General features: G+C 33.5%; 1 protein-coding gene across 1 annotated transcript in view; it reads left to right on the top strand.

The window, feature by feature from the left end:
* Window positions 1-1,667: 1,667 nt before the first annotated feature.
* SLC4A10 (solute carrier family 4 member 10) overlaps window positions 1,668-17,296 on the top strand; it is a 307,725-nt gene continuing 292,096 nt past the window's right edge. The window contains 1 exon segment of the mRNA XM_079131852.1: window positions 1,668-1,867. Coding sequence (XP_078987978.1) covers window positions 1,820-1,867 — 48 coding nt within the window. The 5' untranslated portion in view covers window positions 1,668-1,819.

Genomic DNA, 17,296 nt, shown 5'->3' on the forward strand with positions numbered 1-17,296 from the left:
TGGGCTTCCTTGATGGTCTGTTGTAGCTTGAGTAAGTTCTCTTACACTGTAGAAATGGTAGCTCTGGCATATAGTAGGCACCCAAGCAATGGTTGTTCCAGCAAAGTACTTCCATGGGTTAATAATATATATTATAGAAAAATATGAAGTAAAAGTAATTTAAAAACAATTTTATATAAATTTTGAGTCTTGGAATAAAGGGTTTTTACTACTCATAATTTAAATTCATTTATAAGAAATATAAACTGATGACTTATATCTTCTTAATTAGATTTTTTGAAATAGCCTTCCTAAAGAGAAGTTATCATTTTAGTTCTAATAAATTATTTGTAATTTCTGGCTATTGTCATTTGAATGGGAAGGGTGTTTTATTCATTAGTCTGTGTAGCAAGTCAAGTTGAGCCCTTATCAGTTAATTTATAGTCAGAAATCTTGTTATGTAAGTCCTTGATATCATCTTGATGTGCTGTGCACAAAGTAATTTCACAAATATATTAATCATTAGGACATGAAAAATATTTTCTTATAGCCTTATTGTAAGAATTGCATTGAGAACAAAAACAGATAGAAGTTATCTGTAATTCTACCTGCAGCAAACACTATGGTAAATTTTGGTGTACTGCTAAAAATTATTTAATATTCACTCCTGCTGAATAAAGGTTATATAATCATTAACAGTTAATATTTAAGATAAACTATCTTTATAACTTTAGTCATTCTCTTTTAACCCATGAATGCTTCTTACCCCTTTTCATTTGTAACCTCCATTCTTGGGCTGTGATTCAAGGTTGTATGGATTTCATTTCTTAACAGACTCCGGTTCCATAAGCAATTTTAGGAAATAATGTGTAGTCACCTAAGGATCATCCATCAACCACATTTCCATACAGAAAATAATCTTTGACTCCTTCCCTTCCATGGATTATTTACATGATCTAATGTCATACTAATTAGGTAATCAAATGACATAGTAATTTTGAGGACACCTTACCTGTTTTAAAAGATCTCAGTACTCCTTTGTAAGACTTTTAAGGCAAAGGACTTAAAATGCTTGGGCTACTCTTATCAGATTCATTGACTTTTCAACATGTTTTTGTATCTTGATTATTGCTATTATCAAAATATTTTCTGTCCCTATAATTTTTATTTGGAAATCACAGAAAAACACTTCATTTTTAATTGCGTGTGACTTATATACATTTCTCATAATTCATATATTGGAAACATCTGTCCAATTCTTATTGAGTGAACAATAACTTAAATGTTTGATTTTATTTTTGTTAGGAATACTTTAGTCTAAGATATATTATCTTGAGGACACCTTACCTGTTTTAAAAGACCTCCGGTATTCAGAGGAGAACACCCAGTAAACCTTGTTAACAGTATCTCGTTTGAACTATGTCTCATATTGGGTTCTGGAAATGAAGTAAGTTGCCTCAAAGTATCAAATCAGACCCAGTTGGTTGGAGGCCAGCTAGAACTTGTCTGTATAAAAAGTTAGCATCTTAGGTAAAATTCTTAATGCCCATTAGACTTGAAGTATTGTAGGCTGTATTTTATACCAGTAGCCAGGTGTGGGCAGTGATACAGGGCTTGAGGGATCTCTCTTACGGGCCCAGGGATCCAAGGCATTCAGTGCAAAACCTGGCCAGCAGCCCGAGTGAGTAGGAGCCATGTGACTCTGGTGAGTTGGAGTGTGCAATTGCCTCCTGCTTCAGAGCTACCTGATCCGAATACTAAGCAGAGCGAGTGCCGGGCTGAGTGTAAGACACTGAAGACACTGCAGAGCAAGGTGCTTATTCCAGAGGCATTACAAAACATGGAGATTAAAGACCAGGGAGCCCAAATGGAGCCGCTGTTGCCTACGGTAAGAGACAACCTGCTGTCAAATAGATTGCTTTGCTGCAAAACCTGCCAGGCAAGTGGTCTGCTAGCTAGGTGCAGTGAGTGTACTTTTGGGGTGGTGGATAGCTCTCACGACATATGGACAGGGGTCTCCTCCCATCTCCGGAGACTGAAATGCATAAAGCAAAGCACATGATTGTTTCCCCCTTCTCAATATGGATGCACTATGGTGATGAAATGTCTCATGTTTGTTGCTGTTTGAAGAAATGGCTAGGTTTTAGCAGCAGGGGCAGTTGTGTGTCTCTCTCCCTCTCAGTGCCTATCTTTCTTTTTTTCAGACTCTGCAGTGAAGGCTCAAGCCCCTGCAAAGAAAGCCCCCTTTTATCCCATTTAATCCCTGGTAAATTTTCTCCCCATGCCTCATCCTGAGGCAATGAGGTGAGGGAATCTGCTGCTATTGCAGCTCTAGAGATTTTAGTTTCCGCAGAAACCACAGGAAAGGCTTGTGTGTGTGTGATCTGTCAGTTTCTTTCTCTAAGGGAAATATGTCACGGTTCATGTACAAAGAAGGTATGCATTTTGTGGGGACAGGCACACGATTCAGATTTGAATATCTGAAAGGTTCCTGAACTGTCATTTGGAAATAGCCCATCTGTTTATCTCTGGGTCCTTAAGCCGCCTCCCTAGATTTAATTTTTGGATAAGTGATTGATTTGCCTTCTATCCTCTCCACAATCTATCTGTCTGGCTCACAGACCTTGGAGATCTTCAGGCAACATCTTTTTTAGTCTGGAGCAGCTGATGTTGTGTTCAAGGAAAAAAAAGAGAAAAACCCCAGTATTTTCTTGACGCAGCAGAGATGCCAAATGTTAGCTTCCAGCCATCTATCAGCGTTCACACAGAACAGCAGAAATCCCTTCCCTGCACCAAACCAGACCGAGAAGCTGTTTCTCAGCTCTCTGCTACACAGGTTGGTAACCCACCTTGCAGACTAGAGACTGGCGGTAAGCTGTCCATTTCCGAGTTCATTCTAGGCTTTGAACATATCTTTAAATGAAAGAATACCATAGGAGGAGTAAGCAAATTCTGGGCCACTGTATTTTCAGAACATTACCTCTCCTGCCGGTCTCACGTGCTGCAAAAAGATTCGTTACCATCCCGGAATCAGCTGTGGCTACTGAGCATGCCCAGTTCACCTCAGGACGCCAGGTTTGGGCAGGGAGGGAGCAGAGAGATGGGAAAAATTGCTGGAGTCACCACCAAGAATGGAATCTAATTAAGGGCAGATGCAGTGTCAGAGAGGGAAAAAGGAAGTGTGCCAATTAGCCTGACTGCTTTAAAGTAGAGTATTTCTGCTTGGAATCAAAGTGGAGTTATTACACAAAAATAAGAGTAAAAGATTTGTCTATCTTCCTAAACTTGTATACATAAATCAGGGTTTTGCAGTTATTCAGAATAGTGTTAAAGATACCAGGAAACTATTACTCTCTGGAGGAGAGGGAGGAACTATACACAGAAATCACAGTATGGAGATTTAAGAAAGATTAAATATGGGGGGGGCACTTTTTTGGTGGTGGTGATAATGGGGGGGAGGAGGAGCTTGGAACTTGTCCTAGAAAAGCAGGCTGAAACCAGTTTGATGTGGCTTATGAACTGTCACTGGCCGGGAACAGTTAAAGGGTTCAGGACCAAATGAGGATTAACTGGAGGAATTTAGAAACGGATGACATTAATGGGCTAGATGGGCAACCAGTTTCTGGCTTAAAAGAGCAGAGAAAATATAAGTTTGGCTAGAAAAGAAGGCCTACAATAAGTCTGCTGGAAATTTCTGAAGGTCAGAGTTAAAAGTTTGCATTTTATGGGGATTATAGTACAGTAGAGTTGCACAATTTAATGTTAAGACAGAACCATGCTATCAGTTTATTTTAAGAAAAATAAGCCTTAGAAGCTTGGAAAGATGCTGAATTTTAGGTCCAATTTACATTTGTATAATGTTTTCAACTTCTTCAATTGCTTTTGTGTCTCCTTAGTTCTCAAAACAAGTATGTTATATAAAGCACATTTTATCTTTAAAAATGAGAAACTAAGGCATATTAAATTTGAGTAACATCTAAGGTCACAAAGTGACAAAGCTAGGACTAAAATATAGGTTTTCTAAAACTAGGTCAGAAATTTAAAAAAATTGATATATTTTATATTACATTCTTAATCAGGTTTAACACAGTAAAAATTCCTGATTTGGAATTTTTATGATTGGAAAATAGGAATAACTTTGGGCTTTGATTTAGAAAATTAATTGGATGGCTTTGCAAATAAACCTGTGAGAGTCAATATGACACAGTATTTAAGAACACAGTCTAGTGAGTCTAGCATTGCTATTTATTCACTATTTATTTGCTATTTATTTGATCTTGGGAAAGTTGTGCCTGAGTTTCCTCAAGTGAAAAATGGGAAGGGAATGATATTTATCTCTTAGATTTTGTGATGAATAAATGAAATAAACTATGTAAAGTTCCTGGTATTTACGTAAGTGCTCAATAAAATTAGCTATTTATATTGTTGATGGAAATATAGACATTGAGGTGAATTCTAGGTTTTAGATTTTTATGGGAGTTGATTTTCTGAGAGTTGATTTACTGTCTACTAAGGAGAAAGAATGGGAAATGGAGCCTGGAAAAAGATTGAAAGATTGGATAGTAGAAGTGGGAATTAAGGATTTTTAGTTGTAACTGTGAAAATTGCTGGACGGTTGCAAATCCAATTGGAACAACATTAAAAGCAAAGATTAGATATGGAATAGCAGTCAGAGGTAGATAAGAAGTGAGAGAGGAAAAAAAACTGTAAAAATGGGCAAGTTGGTCAAATGAGTGAATGTATTGATTTTGATATGAGTGAAATAGAAGATTCTCATTAATCTTCCCAAGCTTTACTTCCATTTAGAGAGAGAGAGAGAGTGAGAGAGAGAGAGAGAGAGAAAGAGAGAGAGAGAGAGAGTGTGTGTGTGTGTGTGTGTGTGTATAAAGTAAATCTGAACAGTCTTATGGGAGAGGTCCTTATATGTTTTCCTTTTTTCCCAATCATTTTTAGAAAACTTCAAAGATAATTTTTTTCTTGCTAAATTAGTTATCATTGCATTTTGTGGGCCCTAAATAACTCTTAAGATTTAGGGTATTCTAAGTTCCAAGTCCAGGGTACAGTCTAGCATTCATAACTTTGAAGATATAGAACAAGTGTGTCCGACAGATTTGTTTTATTATTATTATTTTTATTATTGTTATTATTTTGCAGTACTGTGGATTGAAACCAGGATTACTTTACCACTGAGCTATATCCCCAGCCCTTTTTATTTTTGAGACAGGGTACTGTTTAGTTGCTGAGGCTGGCCTTGAACTTGTGATCCTCCAGCCTCAGCCTTCTGCATTTCAGGTATTATAGGTGTGCTCCTCACTGTTGTATTTTAACAGTTCTTTATGTAACAGTCCTCAGATATATCTTTTGCAAATATCTTCTTTCAGTCTGTGGCTTGCCCTTCTCATTCTCTTAACAATGTCTTTTGCAGAGCAGAACATTTAAATTTTAGTGAAATCTAGTTTACAATTCTTTCTTTCACGGATCATGCCATTGCTGTTAAATCTAAAAAGTCATCATCAAACCCTAGGTCATCTAGTTTCTCCTGTGTTATATTCTAAGAGTTTTATAGTTTAATGTTTTATATTTAGTTCTGTAATCCATCCTCAGTTAATATTTGTTGAGGGTATAGATAGGGTCTGTGTCTAGAACTTTTTTTTTTTTTTTTTGCATGTGAATATCCAGTTGTTCTAGTCTTTTGTTAGAAAGAGTGCCATTCTCTATTGTATTGACTTTGCTCCTTTTTCAAAGATCACGTTGTCAAAGATATGTCTGTGGGTCTATATCTGGGGTCTCTATTCTGTTCCATTGCTTTGTTTGTTCTTTTGCCAGTCCCTGTCTTGATAACTGTGACCTTATAATAATTCTTGACGTTGGATAGTGTCAGCCCTCCTTTATTCTACACTTTTGCCTCTCCATATGAACTTAATAATCACTTTGCTGATATCCACAAAATAACTTGCTGTTTCTTTTGCTTGCAATTATAGCAAATCTGTAGATCAAGTTGGGAAGAACTGACATGTTGCCAAATCTTTTCATTCATGAACATGGAATGTTTCTTCATTAATTTAGTTCTTTAATTTCTTTCTTCAGAGTTTCGTTGTTTTCCTTGTTTAGATCTTGCATGTTTTACTAGATTTACATTAAAATATTTCATTTTTCTTGCTCTGTCAATATAAATGACAGTGTGTTCAAGTTCTACTTGTTCACTGCTGGATATAGGAAAGAAATTGACTGTTGTATATTAACCTTGTATCTTGTAACCTTATTAGTTCCAGAGTTTTATGGTGATTATTTAGGATTTTCTACATAAAAAGTCATGCCATATGAAAATGGTTTTAAATCTTACTTCCTACTCTGTATACCTTTAATTTTCTTGTCTTATTGCTTTATCTTGAACTTCCAATTTAAAAGCATTAGGATTTTTTTTTTTTTTTTTTTTTGGATACCAGGGATTGAACTCAGGGATACTCACTCAACCATGGAGCCACATCCCCAGCCCTTTTTTGTATTTTATTTAGATACAGGGTCTCACAGAGTTACTTAGTACCTCAGTGTTGCTGAGGTTGGCTTTGAACTCTGAATCCTCCTGCCTCAGCCTCCCCAAACTGCTGGGATTACAGGTGTGTGCCACTGCACCTGGCAACATTAAGTATTAATATTAAAAATATTAAATATGAATTAGACTAGTTCCTTAATTTACAGATGACAAAACTGAACATCAAAGACAAAAGGAGATTAAGGGCATGCCTTTTATGTTAGCTAATAGCAGAGCTCATTCTAGTGTCTAAATCTCTTGATTCCTAGTTTGTCCTTCTTTCTGTCATTATATAGTTCCTGTTCTAGTGTAGAATCAATAGCTAACTGATGAATAAAGATAATTAGGCAGTCTTCATGAAGCAACAACCCTAGATCTTATCTCAGGCTCATGATATACACAAACATCTTAATTCTCACAATAATCTTGAAAGTTTGCTAATGTTTCCAACCTTACAGATGAGAAACTGAGGCTCAGAGACGTGGGTAATTTACTCAAGTTCACATAGCTAATAAATACAGAGCTAAGATTTGAAAAAGTTTCATTTAAAAAGTGACTCTGCTCCTTTAAAGCCAATTAAAAAAATAAAAAGGAATCCCATTATAAAGTGATCTTTCACATCTTCTGCTTGAAATATGAAAGTACAATGCAAAGCATTGTTGGTCATATATTGTATGATTCCATTGACATGAAGTGTTTAGAAGAGGTTACATCAGTGGTTATCAGGGACTGGGGCATAGAAGAGAGTAAAGAGTGACTGCTAACAGGTAGTTTCTTTTGAGGGTGATAAAAATGTTCTGGAATTAGATGGTGGTGATGGTTGCATATCACTGTGAATATAATATTCTAAAAACTGCTGAATTTTATAGTGAATTTTATGATATGTGAATTTTTATGTCAAAATTTACAAAAAACAAAAAGATATTATTTACATTTATTGCTAACAGGGAGAAAGCTGAGGATCTGAAAAATGGTATCAGTCACATTTACATAAATTATGAAGAAGGCAAATGAAGTATTCCTAAAAAGTAAAAATAATCCCCCCAAACACACAAACATACACTCTGGATATTCTTTACCAGATAATCTGCTTTCTTTATGAACATACTATTTAGGTTGGCAAGAATTTCAGCAAACTATTTGTAGACCTAGAAAGGTGTTTTGGAATATAAATTGAAAGCTGATTTGAGGGAATATATTGCACATTCTATGTACAAAAGAGGAAGAGACCTATTTTACTTGGGTCAACTTTTTTCCTCCAAATCTGGGTTTTCTTTTGATGTATTTTAAACTTTAATGCAAGGAATATAAAAGCAACTAAATTTCTAAGAAGTTACTTTAAAAAAATAAATCTTACTTTGAGTTGCCAGTAGTTTTTTAAGGTCATTGTTGGTCTAGCCTCTTAAGAGTATTTTATTACTCTATGGCATAGCAACTCCAAATTATTAATCTTTTTATATTGATTTTTATGGTAAGTTCCTTCAATGAGACTATGACACTTAGGGAATATTTCTTAAATAAAATATTGTCAGTCCTTTAAATATTTTAAAGGGAAAAACAAAAGGAAAGCAGACACAAATCAGTAGAAAGCAGATAGTAGTTGCTTATATCTGGGGGTGGGTGTTAACAATAAAGAGCTAAAGGGAAATTTTGGGGGTAATGGAAATGTACTATGCTCTACCTTGAAGCTAAGATACAGTTACTAATAATATACCAGTTCATTTGAAAATATGAATATTTTGAAATGTGTAGCAAGTGAAAATTATTTTTAAATGATTTTGTCCAAAGAAAAATTGTTTAAAATTAATGAGTTTATTCATCACTTTAGTAAATAGATACCCTTGTTTCATGTGCTACTACAAAAAGAAGGGTAAATAAAACATACAAAAGAACTCACAATTTGTTTTGTTAAGTTATATACTTAAAGAGTTTAACACTCCTGGGGATACTATCTTGGATATTTGTAATAATCAGCAATAATTTAATTCTGGGGTTGTTACTAAGCTTTTACTTTTTAAAAGAATATTAATGAAAGGTTTTAATAAATTGAATGGCCATGGTAATGATTTCTCTTATTATATATCAAAATTACGAATTTGATTATGTTTTCCTTTTTTGGGCGTTGGAGATGGGGTTGCCATAGCAAAGAACAAAAAACTTGGTGGCTTAGAACAACATAAATGTTTTGTCCCATACTTCTGCAGGTTAGAAGTCTCAAATCAAGTTGTCAGCAAGCACATGCTCCTTTCAAAGTCTCCAGGAAAGGATCCTTCCATTACTCTTCTGTACTGTGGTAGCTCCAGGCATCTCCTAACTTGAGGAGGATAATTCCAGTCTCTGCCTCTACATTCACATGGCAGTCCTCCCTTGGTGTCTCTTCTCTTTTTATAAGGACATCAATCATATTTGATAAGGCCCGTCCTAATGACCTTATCTTAACTTGACCACACCTGGAAAGACCCTATTTCCAAATAAGGCCACATTCATAGATGCTGAGGTTTAGGGCTTCAACATCTCTTTTTGGAGGGACAAGTCAATCCATATCAAGGTACTTAATGTTTTAGACAGAATTTTCTATTTTTATAATCAATTCTCAATGGGGTTAAAGTCCTGTTAGATGATATCATAACTTCCAATATTGAAACTAATGAAGAGTAAACCAACACCAGTTACGTATGGAAGGCTCTCTAATACTTACTAGATGTGTATGATGTATCAGAGTGTATTCTACTGTCATGTATAACTAATTGAAACAAAAAAATTTAAATTACTAGATGTATCAGCCCAATCATAAATAACAAGTCCTGTGCACCTATGTGATCATGTCCATTGTTGTCCAGTAACTGGGACCCCTTTTTATTCATTTACTTTTATTTTTAACAGTTTCATGGATGCATAATATATATCACTTAAATTTTCCTAATTAATTCAGTGTTTTCCAGTATTTTTTATATATTTATTTTTTACCTCAGTATTTTTATTTTTTATTTATTTTGTCATTTATTTTAGAGATTTAACCCAGGGGCACTCTACCACTTAGATACACCTCCAGCCCTGTAAAATTTTTGTTTTGAGACAAGAGTCTTGTAAGTTGCCCAGGCTAGTCTTAAACTTCTGATCCACTTGCCTCAGGTTCTAAGGTTATAGGTATGTGCCACAATGTCTAGCTCTATTTTTAAAATTTTCATTGTCCCCCATTTTTTTCCAGCGATGTGCAATTACACACTCTTAGTGTTAGCAATGACCAATCTATTTTTAACCTATTTTCTTTTTGTCTCTAAAACTTTGCTTTTTGAACATTTCATATAAGTGAAATTATATACTAGATAATCCTTTGCACTTGGCTTCGCTTCAGTGAAATGTTTTTGAGGTCCATCCATTTATAGCATGTATCAGAAGTTTGCTGGAAAGTACTACATTACATGGATATATGATATTTTGGTTATTGTTAATTTATGATTGTTTAGTTCCTAATTTTTGACTTTTATAAATAATGCTGCTATAAATTTTTATGTTTCCATGTGTGCATATATTTATGTGTCTTTTGGGTAAAGTCTTTTTGATATGGCTTTTCTAATGCATGTGAAGTGGTATGTTGTGATTTTGATTTGTATTTTCTTAAGGATGTTGAGTATCGTTTCATGCTTATTGACCATCTATATATTTTCTTTGATGAAATGTCTACTGAGATCTTCTACCCACTTTTCAAAATTCAACTCTTATTGGTTTACAAGAGTTTTTTTATATATTTTGGATGCAAGTTCCTTGTCAGAAATATGATTTTCAAACATTTTCTCATATTCTGACCTCTTTTCACTTTAGTTATGGTGACTTTTGAGATAAAAGTTTAAAATTTTGAGGAAATACATTCTTATCATTTTTTTCTCTTATTGATTGTGATTTTGTTGTAGAATATAAGAGCTTTGTGTATAAAGTCACAATTTACTCCTAGATTTTCTTCTGATTCTGCAGTTTGACTCTTATATAAAAATCAGTGGTTCATTTTTGTGTTAATATTTGTGTATGGTGTGAGTTAAGGGTCTAAATTCTTTTTGGGGGGCCTTGAGGAGGGATAGAGATATGTCATTGTCCCAGCATCACTTCTTTTTATTTATTTTAAAATTTGTTTTAATTAGTTATGTATGAGTGAATACATTTTGATGCATTGTACACAAATGGAGCACAGCTTCTCATTCCTCTGACTGTACATGGTGCAGAGTCACACTGGTCATGTAGTCAGTCATACATGTATATAGGGTAATAATGTCTATCTCATTCCACCATTCTTCCCATCCCCAATCCCCCTCCTTTCCCCTCACTCCCTTCTGCCCAATCCAAATTTCCCCCATTTTTCCCTACATTCCCCCCACCATTATGGATCAGCATCTTCTTATAAGAGAAAACATTTGGCCTTTGGTTTTTTGGGTTTAACTTATTTCTCTTAGCATGATATTCTCCAGCTCCATCCATTTATCTGCAAATACCATAATTTCATTCTTCTTTAAGGCTGAGTAATATTCCATTGTGTATATATACCACATTTCCTTCATCCATTCATCTATGGAAGGGCATCTAGATTGGTTTCATAGTTTAGCTATTGTTAACAGAGCTGCTACACATTGATGTGACTGCATCACTGCAGTATGCTGATTTTATGTTCTTTGGGTATAAACCAAGGAGTGGGATAAATGGGTCAAATGGTGGTTCCATTCCAAGTTTTCTGAGGAATCTCCATACTGCCTACCATAGTGGTTGCACCAATTTTCAGTCTCACCACCAATGTATGACTATACCTTTTCCCCTACATCCTTGCCAACACTTATTGCTTGTATTCTTGATAATTGCCATTCTGACTGGAGTGAGATGAAATCTTGGAGTAGTTTTGATTTGCATTCCTCTAATTGCTAGAGATGTTCCAAACATCACACTATATTTTAGCACTATATTAAAAAGATAGTGCACCATGATCAAGTGGGGTTTGCCCAGGGATGTAAGATTGGTTCAACATACAGAAATGAATAAATGCAATTCATCACATCACTAGACTTAAAGACAAGGATCTTATGACCACCTCAATAGATGGAAAAAAAGCATCTGACAAAATAGAGTACCCTTTCATGTTCAAAACACTAGAAAAACTAGGGATAGTAGGAACATACCTCAACATTGCAAAAGCTGCCTATGCTAAACCCAAGGCCAACATCATTCTAAATGGAGAAAAATTAAAAGCATTCCCTCTATAAACTGGAACAAGACAGGGATGCCTTCTTTCACTACTTCTATTCAACATAGTACTCAAAATTCTAGTCAGAGCAATTAGACAAAAGAAATTAAAGAAATTCAAATAGGAAATGAAGAACTCTAAGTATCATTATTGCTGATGACATGATTCTGTATTTAGAAGATCCAAAAAATTCCACCAGAAAACTTCTAAACCTAATAAACGAATAGAGCAAAGTGTCAGGATATAAAATCAATACCCATAAAGCAAATGCATTTCTATACATCAGTGATGAATCCAGTGAAAGAGAAATCAGGAAACTACCCCATTCAAAATAGCTTCAAAAACAACATCAACAACAAACTTGGGAATCAATGTAACAAAAAGAGGTGAAAGGCAATGTTGAATGTTCTTAAATACAAAAGTGAGTTGTCTTTTCATGTATTTAGATCTTGAATTTTTCATGACAATGTTTGTAGTTTTGTTTTAGTTAAATTTTAAGCAGTATATCAGGGGTGACATGAAAGTTCCTAAAGTGCCATTCTTATAGTGATTATAGTAAGTCTTAGATACTAAGTTTAGGTTGAATTCCAAATAGTTCAGAATTCGTGCCGTGCCCTCAGAGGATGAAAATGGAGTTTAATCTACAGGCTGAGTTGGGTGTATAACAGTCCAAGACTCTTTGTATATTTTTAGATCAATGACAAAAATCCCTGGATGAGGATCAGTAAGATTTGCTCATTCATCATGAAAATTATGCTATAAGGATCTAATAATGAAGTTTTCAAATGCATTGAATGTGTTAGGTTGCTGGAGTGCCTCCAATATATACTTGTAACTCTGCTTGTTCTTGCTAATTCTGAGGAACCAAAATTATTTAGAGAAGGGCTATTTATTTCTAATGACTTGTTTTTCCTTTTTTGACTAATTAGGCTTTGATATCAAAGATGATGATCTAGTCAAATTTCAGAAATCAAGTTCCATGAAAAGTAGTTAGGTGTATAACAACTAGCAGAAGGGATCAAACTATAGCTTTGTTTATGAAGCATATTTCATTATTATGGATTCATATTGCTTCCTTCATAAACAAAGGGGTAAATTTCTCTTGGTTTATAAGTTTCTCTGAGAATAAGTCTATCCAATGTCTGATTTGCTCAGAAATAGGAATATGGTTAAAAATAAAGAGAGAGAAAAGGAAAAAAAGTCCAAAACATAGAAACAGTTCTAATATAGAATAGAATTTGTTGAATGCATACCATATGCTTTGTGCCTTATTAACATATAACTTTATAATATAAATATCTGCATAACTATTCAGCACTTCTATCAGATACAAAAATTTAGTATTTTTTTCTCCTAAATAAAAAGATATTGAAAATCTTAGACTTCATGAACAATTGCATTAGATTCATCAGGAGGACTAGTTAAAAAATGCAAATTCCAGGACTTACTCAAGTCTCTAAACTGATAATACTAAAATGTAGTACAAGGAAACTGACATTTTAAAGATCTCTCTAGGTGATTCTATGTACATTAAAGTTTGAGACTTTTTGTCTTAAAAAAATAGAAAAATCATAGTGTTTTAAAATTATTTTAGCTGTGGGAGCACTGGATAAAAATGTTTTGCTATAAAAGAGTCATTTTTTTTTTCTCCACTTATCAGGGAAAACATTCGGCTTTTGGTTTTTTGGGCTTGGCTTATTTCACTTAGCATGATATTCTCCAATTCCATCCATTTACTTGCAAATGCCATATTATTATTATTCTTTTTGATTGGATAATATTCCATTGTGTATATATACCACAGTTTCTTCATCCATTCATCTGTATGAGAGATGGTGGAATGAGACAGACATCATTGCCCTATGTACATGTATGATTGCACAAATGGTATGAGTCTACATCGTGTACAACCATGGAGATGAAATGATGTGCCCCATTTGTGTATGGTGAATCAAGGTGCAGTCCATAAAAAGTTTAAAAAATAAATAGATAATTTTAAAAAATTAAAAAAATCAGTAGATAATAAAATCTGACATAATGTAGTCACTAAGGTCATTAGTGAGTCAAACACTGGTACTGTTAATTCATAAAAAAAGTCATTTTTTAAAAATAAATCATAACAGATTAGAAAATTAATTAAGTAAATTACCCATTTTACTTATTTAGTATTATTTGCTACTTTGCAGTACTGTACATATTTATATGTATTTATGTATATTAACTATTTTCCTTAAATTTAAATATGTACACATATAACTTGTTTCCTTGGTGAGTCCCAGATTCTTGAAAACAGTGTATAGTTTAGATAATTTTGTGCTGCTCTTACAGAGCCCAGTGCATGAAACTCCTTCTTAAACATATCATGGGTGATATTATTAGGCAGCAATACTGGTAAACATTAATTTTTAAGGGCTGAAACTTGAAGTTATATAGTTCTGTTTTAATCAAAAGAACACAGAAAGTTGTTGCTGAAGTTGTTACTAACTTTGGCAAATTACCTAGGTGTTTGAAGTCTTAATTTTCTTATTTATAAAAAGAAATGGTATTGAGACTGAGGCAGCCTCAGCAACTTTGTGAGACCCTAAGTAACTCAGTGAGACCCTGATTCTAAATAAAATATAAAATAGGACTGGGGTTGTGGCTCAGTGGTCGAGTCGAGTGCCTCTGAGTTCAATCCCCAGTACTGAAAAAAAAAAAAAAAAAAAAGAAAAAAGAAAAAAAAGTAATAGTGGGATCTACCTTACATATTTGTGAGGTATATATATATTTTGTTCTATATGCATATGTGTATTATTCAGATTAATTACTCAATAATAACAACTATTAAAACTGTTAATGTTATTGGCTTGATATTTTTTCTTTTGAATGAAAATCCTTATACTAAATATTCTTATGCTTATATACATAATTTATTTAATCATTGATGTAAGAATGTTTGTTCAGTAACTTGGTTTATTCTCTTGACAGTATTAAAGAAGTATGCCAATAATATAATTTGGTATGTATACTGAAATATGTTTATTAAAATTAAAAATTGATATTTGTTTTTTAAAGATAGCTTTCAAGGCATAGAAGGTAATTATGAAAGAAAACGCTCATTTTTTTTTTAGCTTTTTATTTTGAGAAAATGTTGCACTTAAAGGATATTTGCAAAAATAGTATAGAGAATGCCCATATATACTCTGTCTTCCTTACCCTAATATCAACATCATACATAATTGTAGTTGAGTTTAAAACTAAGCAGCTAACATTTATATAATTATATTAACTGTACTGCCATATTTTTGATTATTTCCAATTTTTCCACTTCTGTCTTCCTTCTTCTTATAATACAATTCAGAATACCATGCTGTGTTTAGATATTACATTTCTTTAATTCTTTCCAATTTGTGATAGTTACTCAGTTTTCCTTCAGCGTTCATGGCCTTGTGATTCTTAAGTGCACGGGTCACTTTTTTTGGTCAATTATTTCTCAATTCATGTGTATCTGAGGCTTCCCTAAGATGTAAATGTGCATCGTTTGTCAAGAACACCAAAAGGCGATGTTTCCTTTTCTGTGCATCATGTCACATGGTACATGATATTTTATTTCCGATATTGTTAACCTTGATTATGGAGGTGTCTCTTGGTTTTCTTTTATTTTAAAGGAAAAAAAAACCCACTTTATTTTAAAGTAAAAAAATTTCCCTTTGTAATATCATCTTGGAGAGTCTTTGCAGAGTGATTCTAGCACTCATGGGTGAATGTTTCTTGGAGCACTTTCTAGGGTGCTTGCCTCATGGTGATTTTCTGCTCTTTATGCCTTTAGAAATTAAAGTTTAGGAAGAACTGCTGCTTCTCTTCCATTTATTTATTGATATCTTTATTTATTTAATTGCTTGTTAATTTCAGTATGGGCTTAAAGGTATTTATTTTGTTCTTTAGGCCATAGTATCATGCTTTCATTTCTTTTGTTGATCAAATTGTTTCATCTTTTGACAATGGGAGAGACTTTAGTTGGTTCTTGTGTTACTACCATACTTTCATCCCTTTTACTACCATACTTCCATCCCTTTTGGATAGGTCATTGAAAAGTTCAGTGGATGGGTATAATAAATGCTTTACTCTCTGGTACCATGAAGTTTTCCAAGATTATCTTGTATTTTCCCTGCCTCAACCCTGGAATCAATTACATCTCTGAGGAGTGACTACGCTAATTTTTGAGGCTACTTACAAATATTGCTAAAATTCCTTCCAGAAAGATTGTATACTGGTTTTCACTTTCACTGGAAACATCACCAGTATTTTAAAAACATTGTCAATTAAGTTGGTGAACATTTTATTAAACTTTTCTTTTGTATTCTGCTTTTGTTTTGCTATTAGTAGTTACGAAATAGATTTAAAAATAATAGTTCAAAAGAAGCATTGAACTAATAAAATTTAGTGAAAATTCCCATTATTAAGTTCGCCTTACTAGAGGTTTTATGAAAATGCTGCATATGACAGTTACCAACTTATCTGTTGTACACGTGATTCCCATGTGCAGTGGGGGGAATGAACCATCATCATAGATCCTCACTCGGTACCCTTCTGGTCATGAAAAATCTAAATCTCCTTTGAATGATGAATGAGATGATTTCCCTGCTTCCTCAAAACCCACATATATTATTTTAAATTTTTTTTCTGACTAAAGTTTAGAGAGGTTCAGTTAACAAGTTGTTTCAACATCTTCCCTTTTTATATTACTCACTTTTTTTGTTGTTTTAAGATGGGTGTTATGTTTTTGTCTGTATTACTCCTTCTGAAGAGACTGTTCTTATTTGAGCAATCCAGTCACAATTTTTGTCATCCAAACCATGTTGAAGAAGTGCGTGAAGATCCTGAAAGATGACAAATTTGACAAATGTGCAATTGCTACACTTGCCTATATGTCCTTACTTAAATAAAATGTGATTTGAATCTTGCTTATAATACTCTGATATAATAATTATGCCTTTTATCTTAATGTGGTTTGAAAAAAATAATTAGTTCTTAAGAAGAGAGGTTAGGATAAATCTATTTAAAATTGAGAATTTGGTGGGGTTACACAACAGTGATTATTTCACATTTGTTATGGTATTGTGAATATGATAGTACTTTGTGTTTCAGTCTTTACCATAAAGATTCACTGTAAATGGTTATCATAAAAACTAACAATCATCAGTCTTCTTTGTCTGATACTAGACATTGTTTTGATAATAGTGCTAGTTGATAAAGGGAATTGAAATCTCTAGTAAAGAACATTTGTGTAATGTAAGCTAATATGATATTTTAGTAAATCTATAGTAGAACAAAAAATGGTGAACTTTTCTACTTTGTCCATTAAAAAAAAATCCATAAAGTTGCTTTAGTAATTCAGGAAGTTCCAACCATACAAATGTATTTAAAACTTATTTAAAACATAACATAACCTTGAATGTGGCTTTAAAAAGATTGACCTTTCACAAAATTACTTTTACAGCTTATAATCTTACCAATTCCCTTTTATGATTAAAAACATTATTCCAGTTCTTTCCACATACTAAACCCTAACTATTAACAAT

This window comes from Sciurus vulgaris (genome assembly GCF_902686455.1).
Source record: "Sciurus vulgaris genome assembly, chromosome: 3".
Classification (NCBI taxonomy): Eukaryota; Metazoa; Chordata; class Mammalia; order Rodentia; family Sciuridae; genus Sciurus; species Sciurus vulgaris.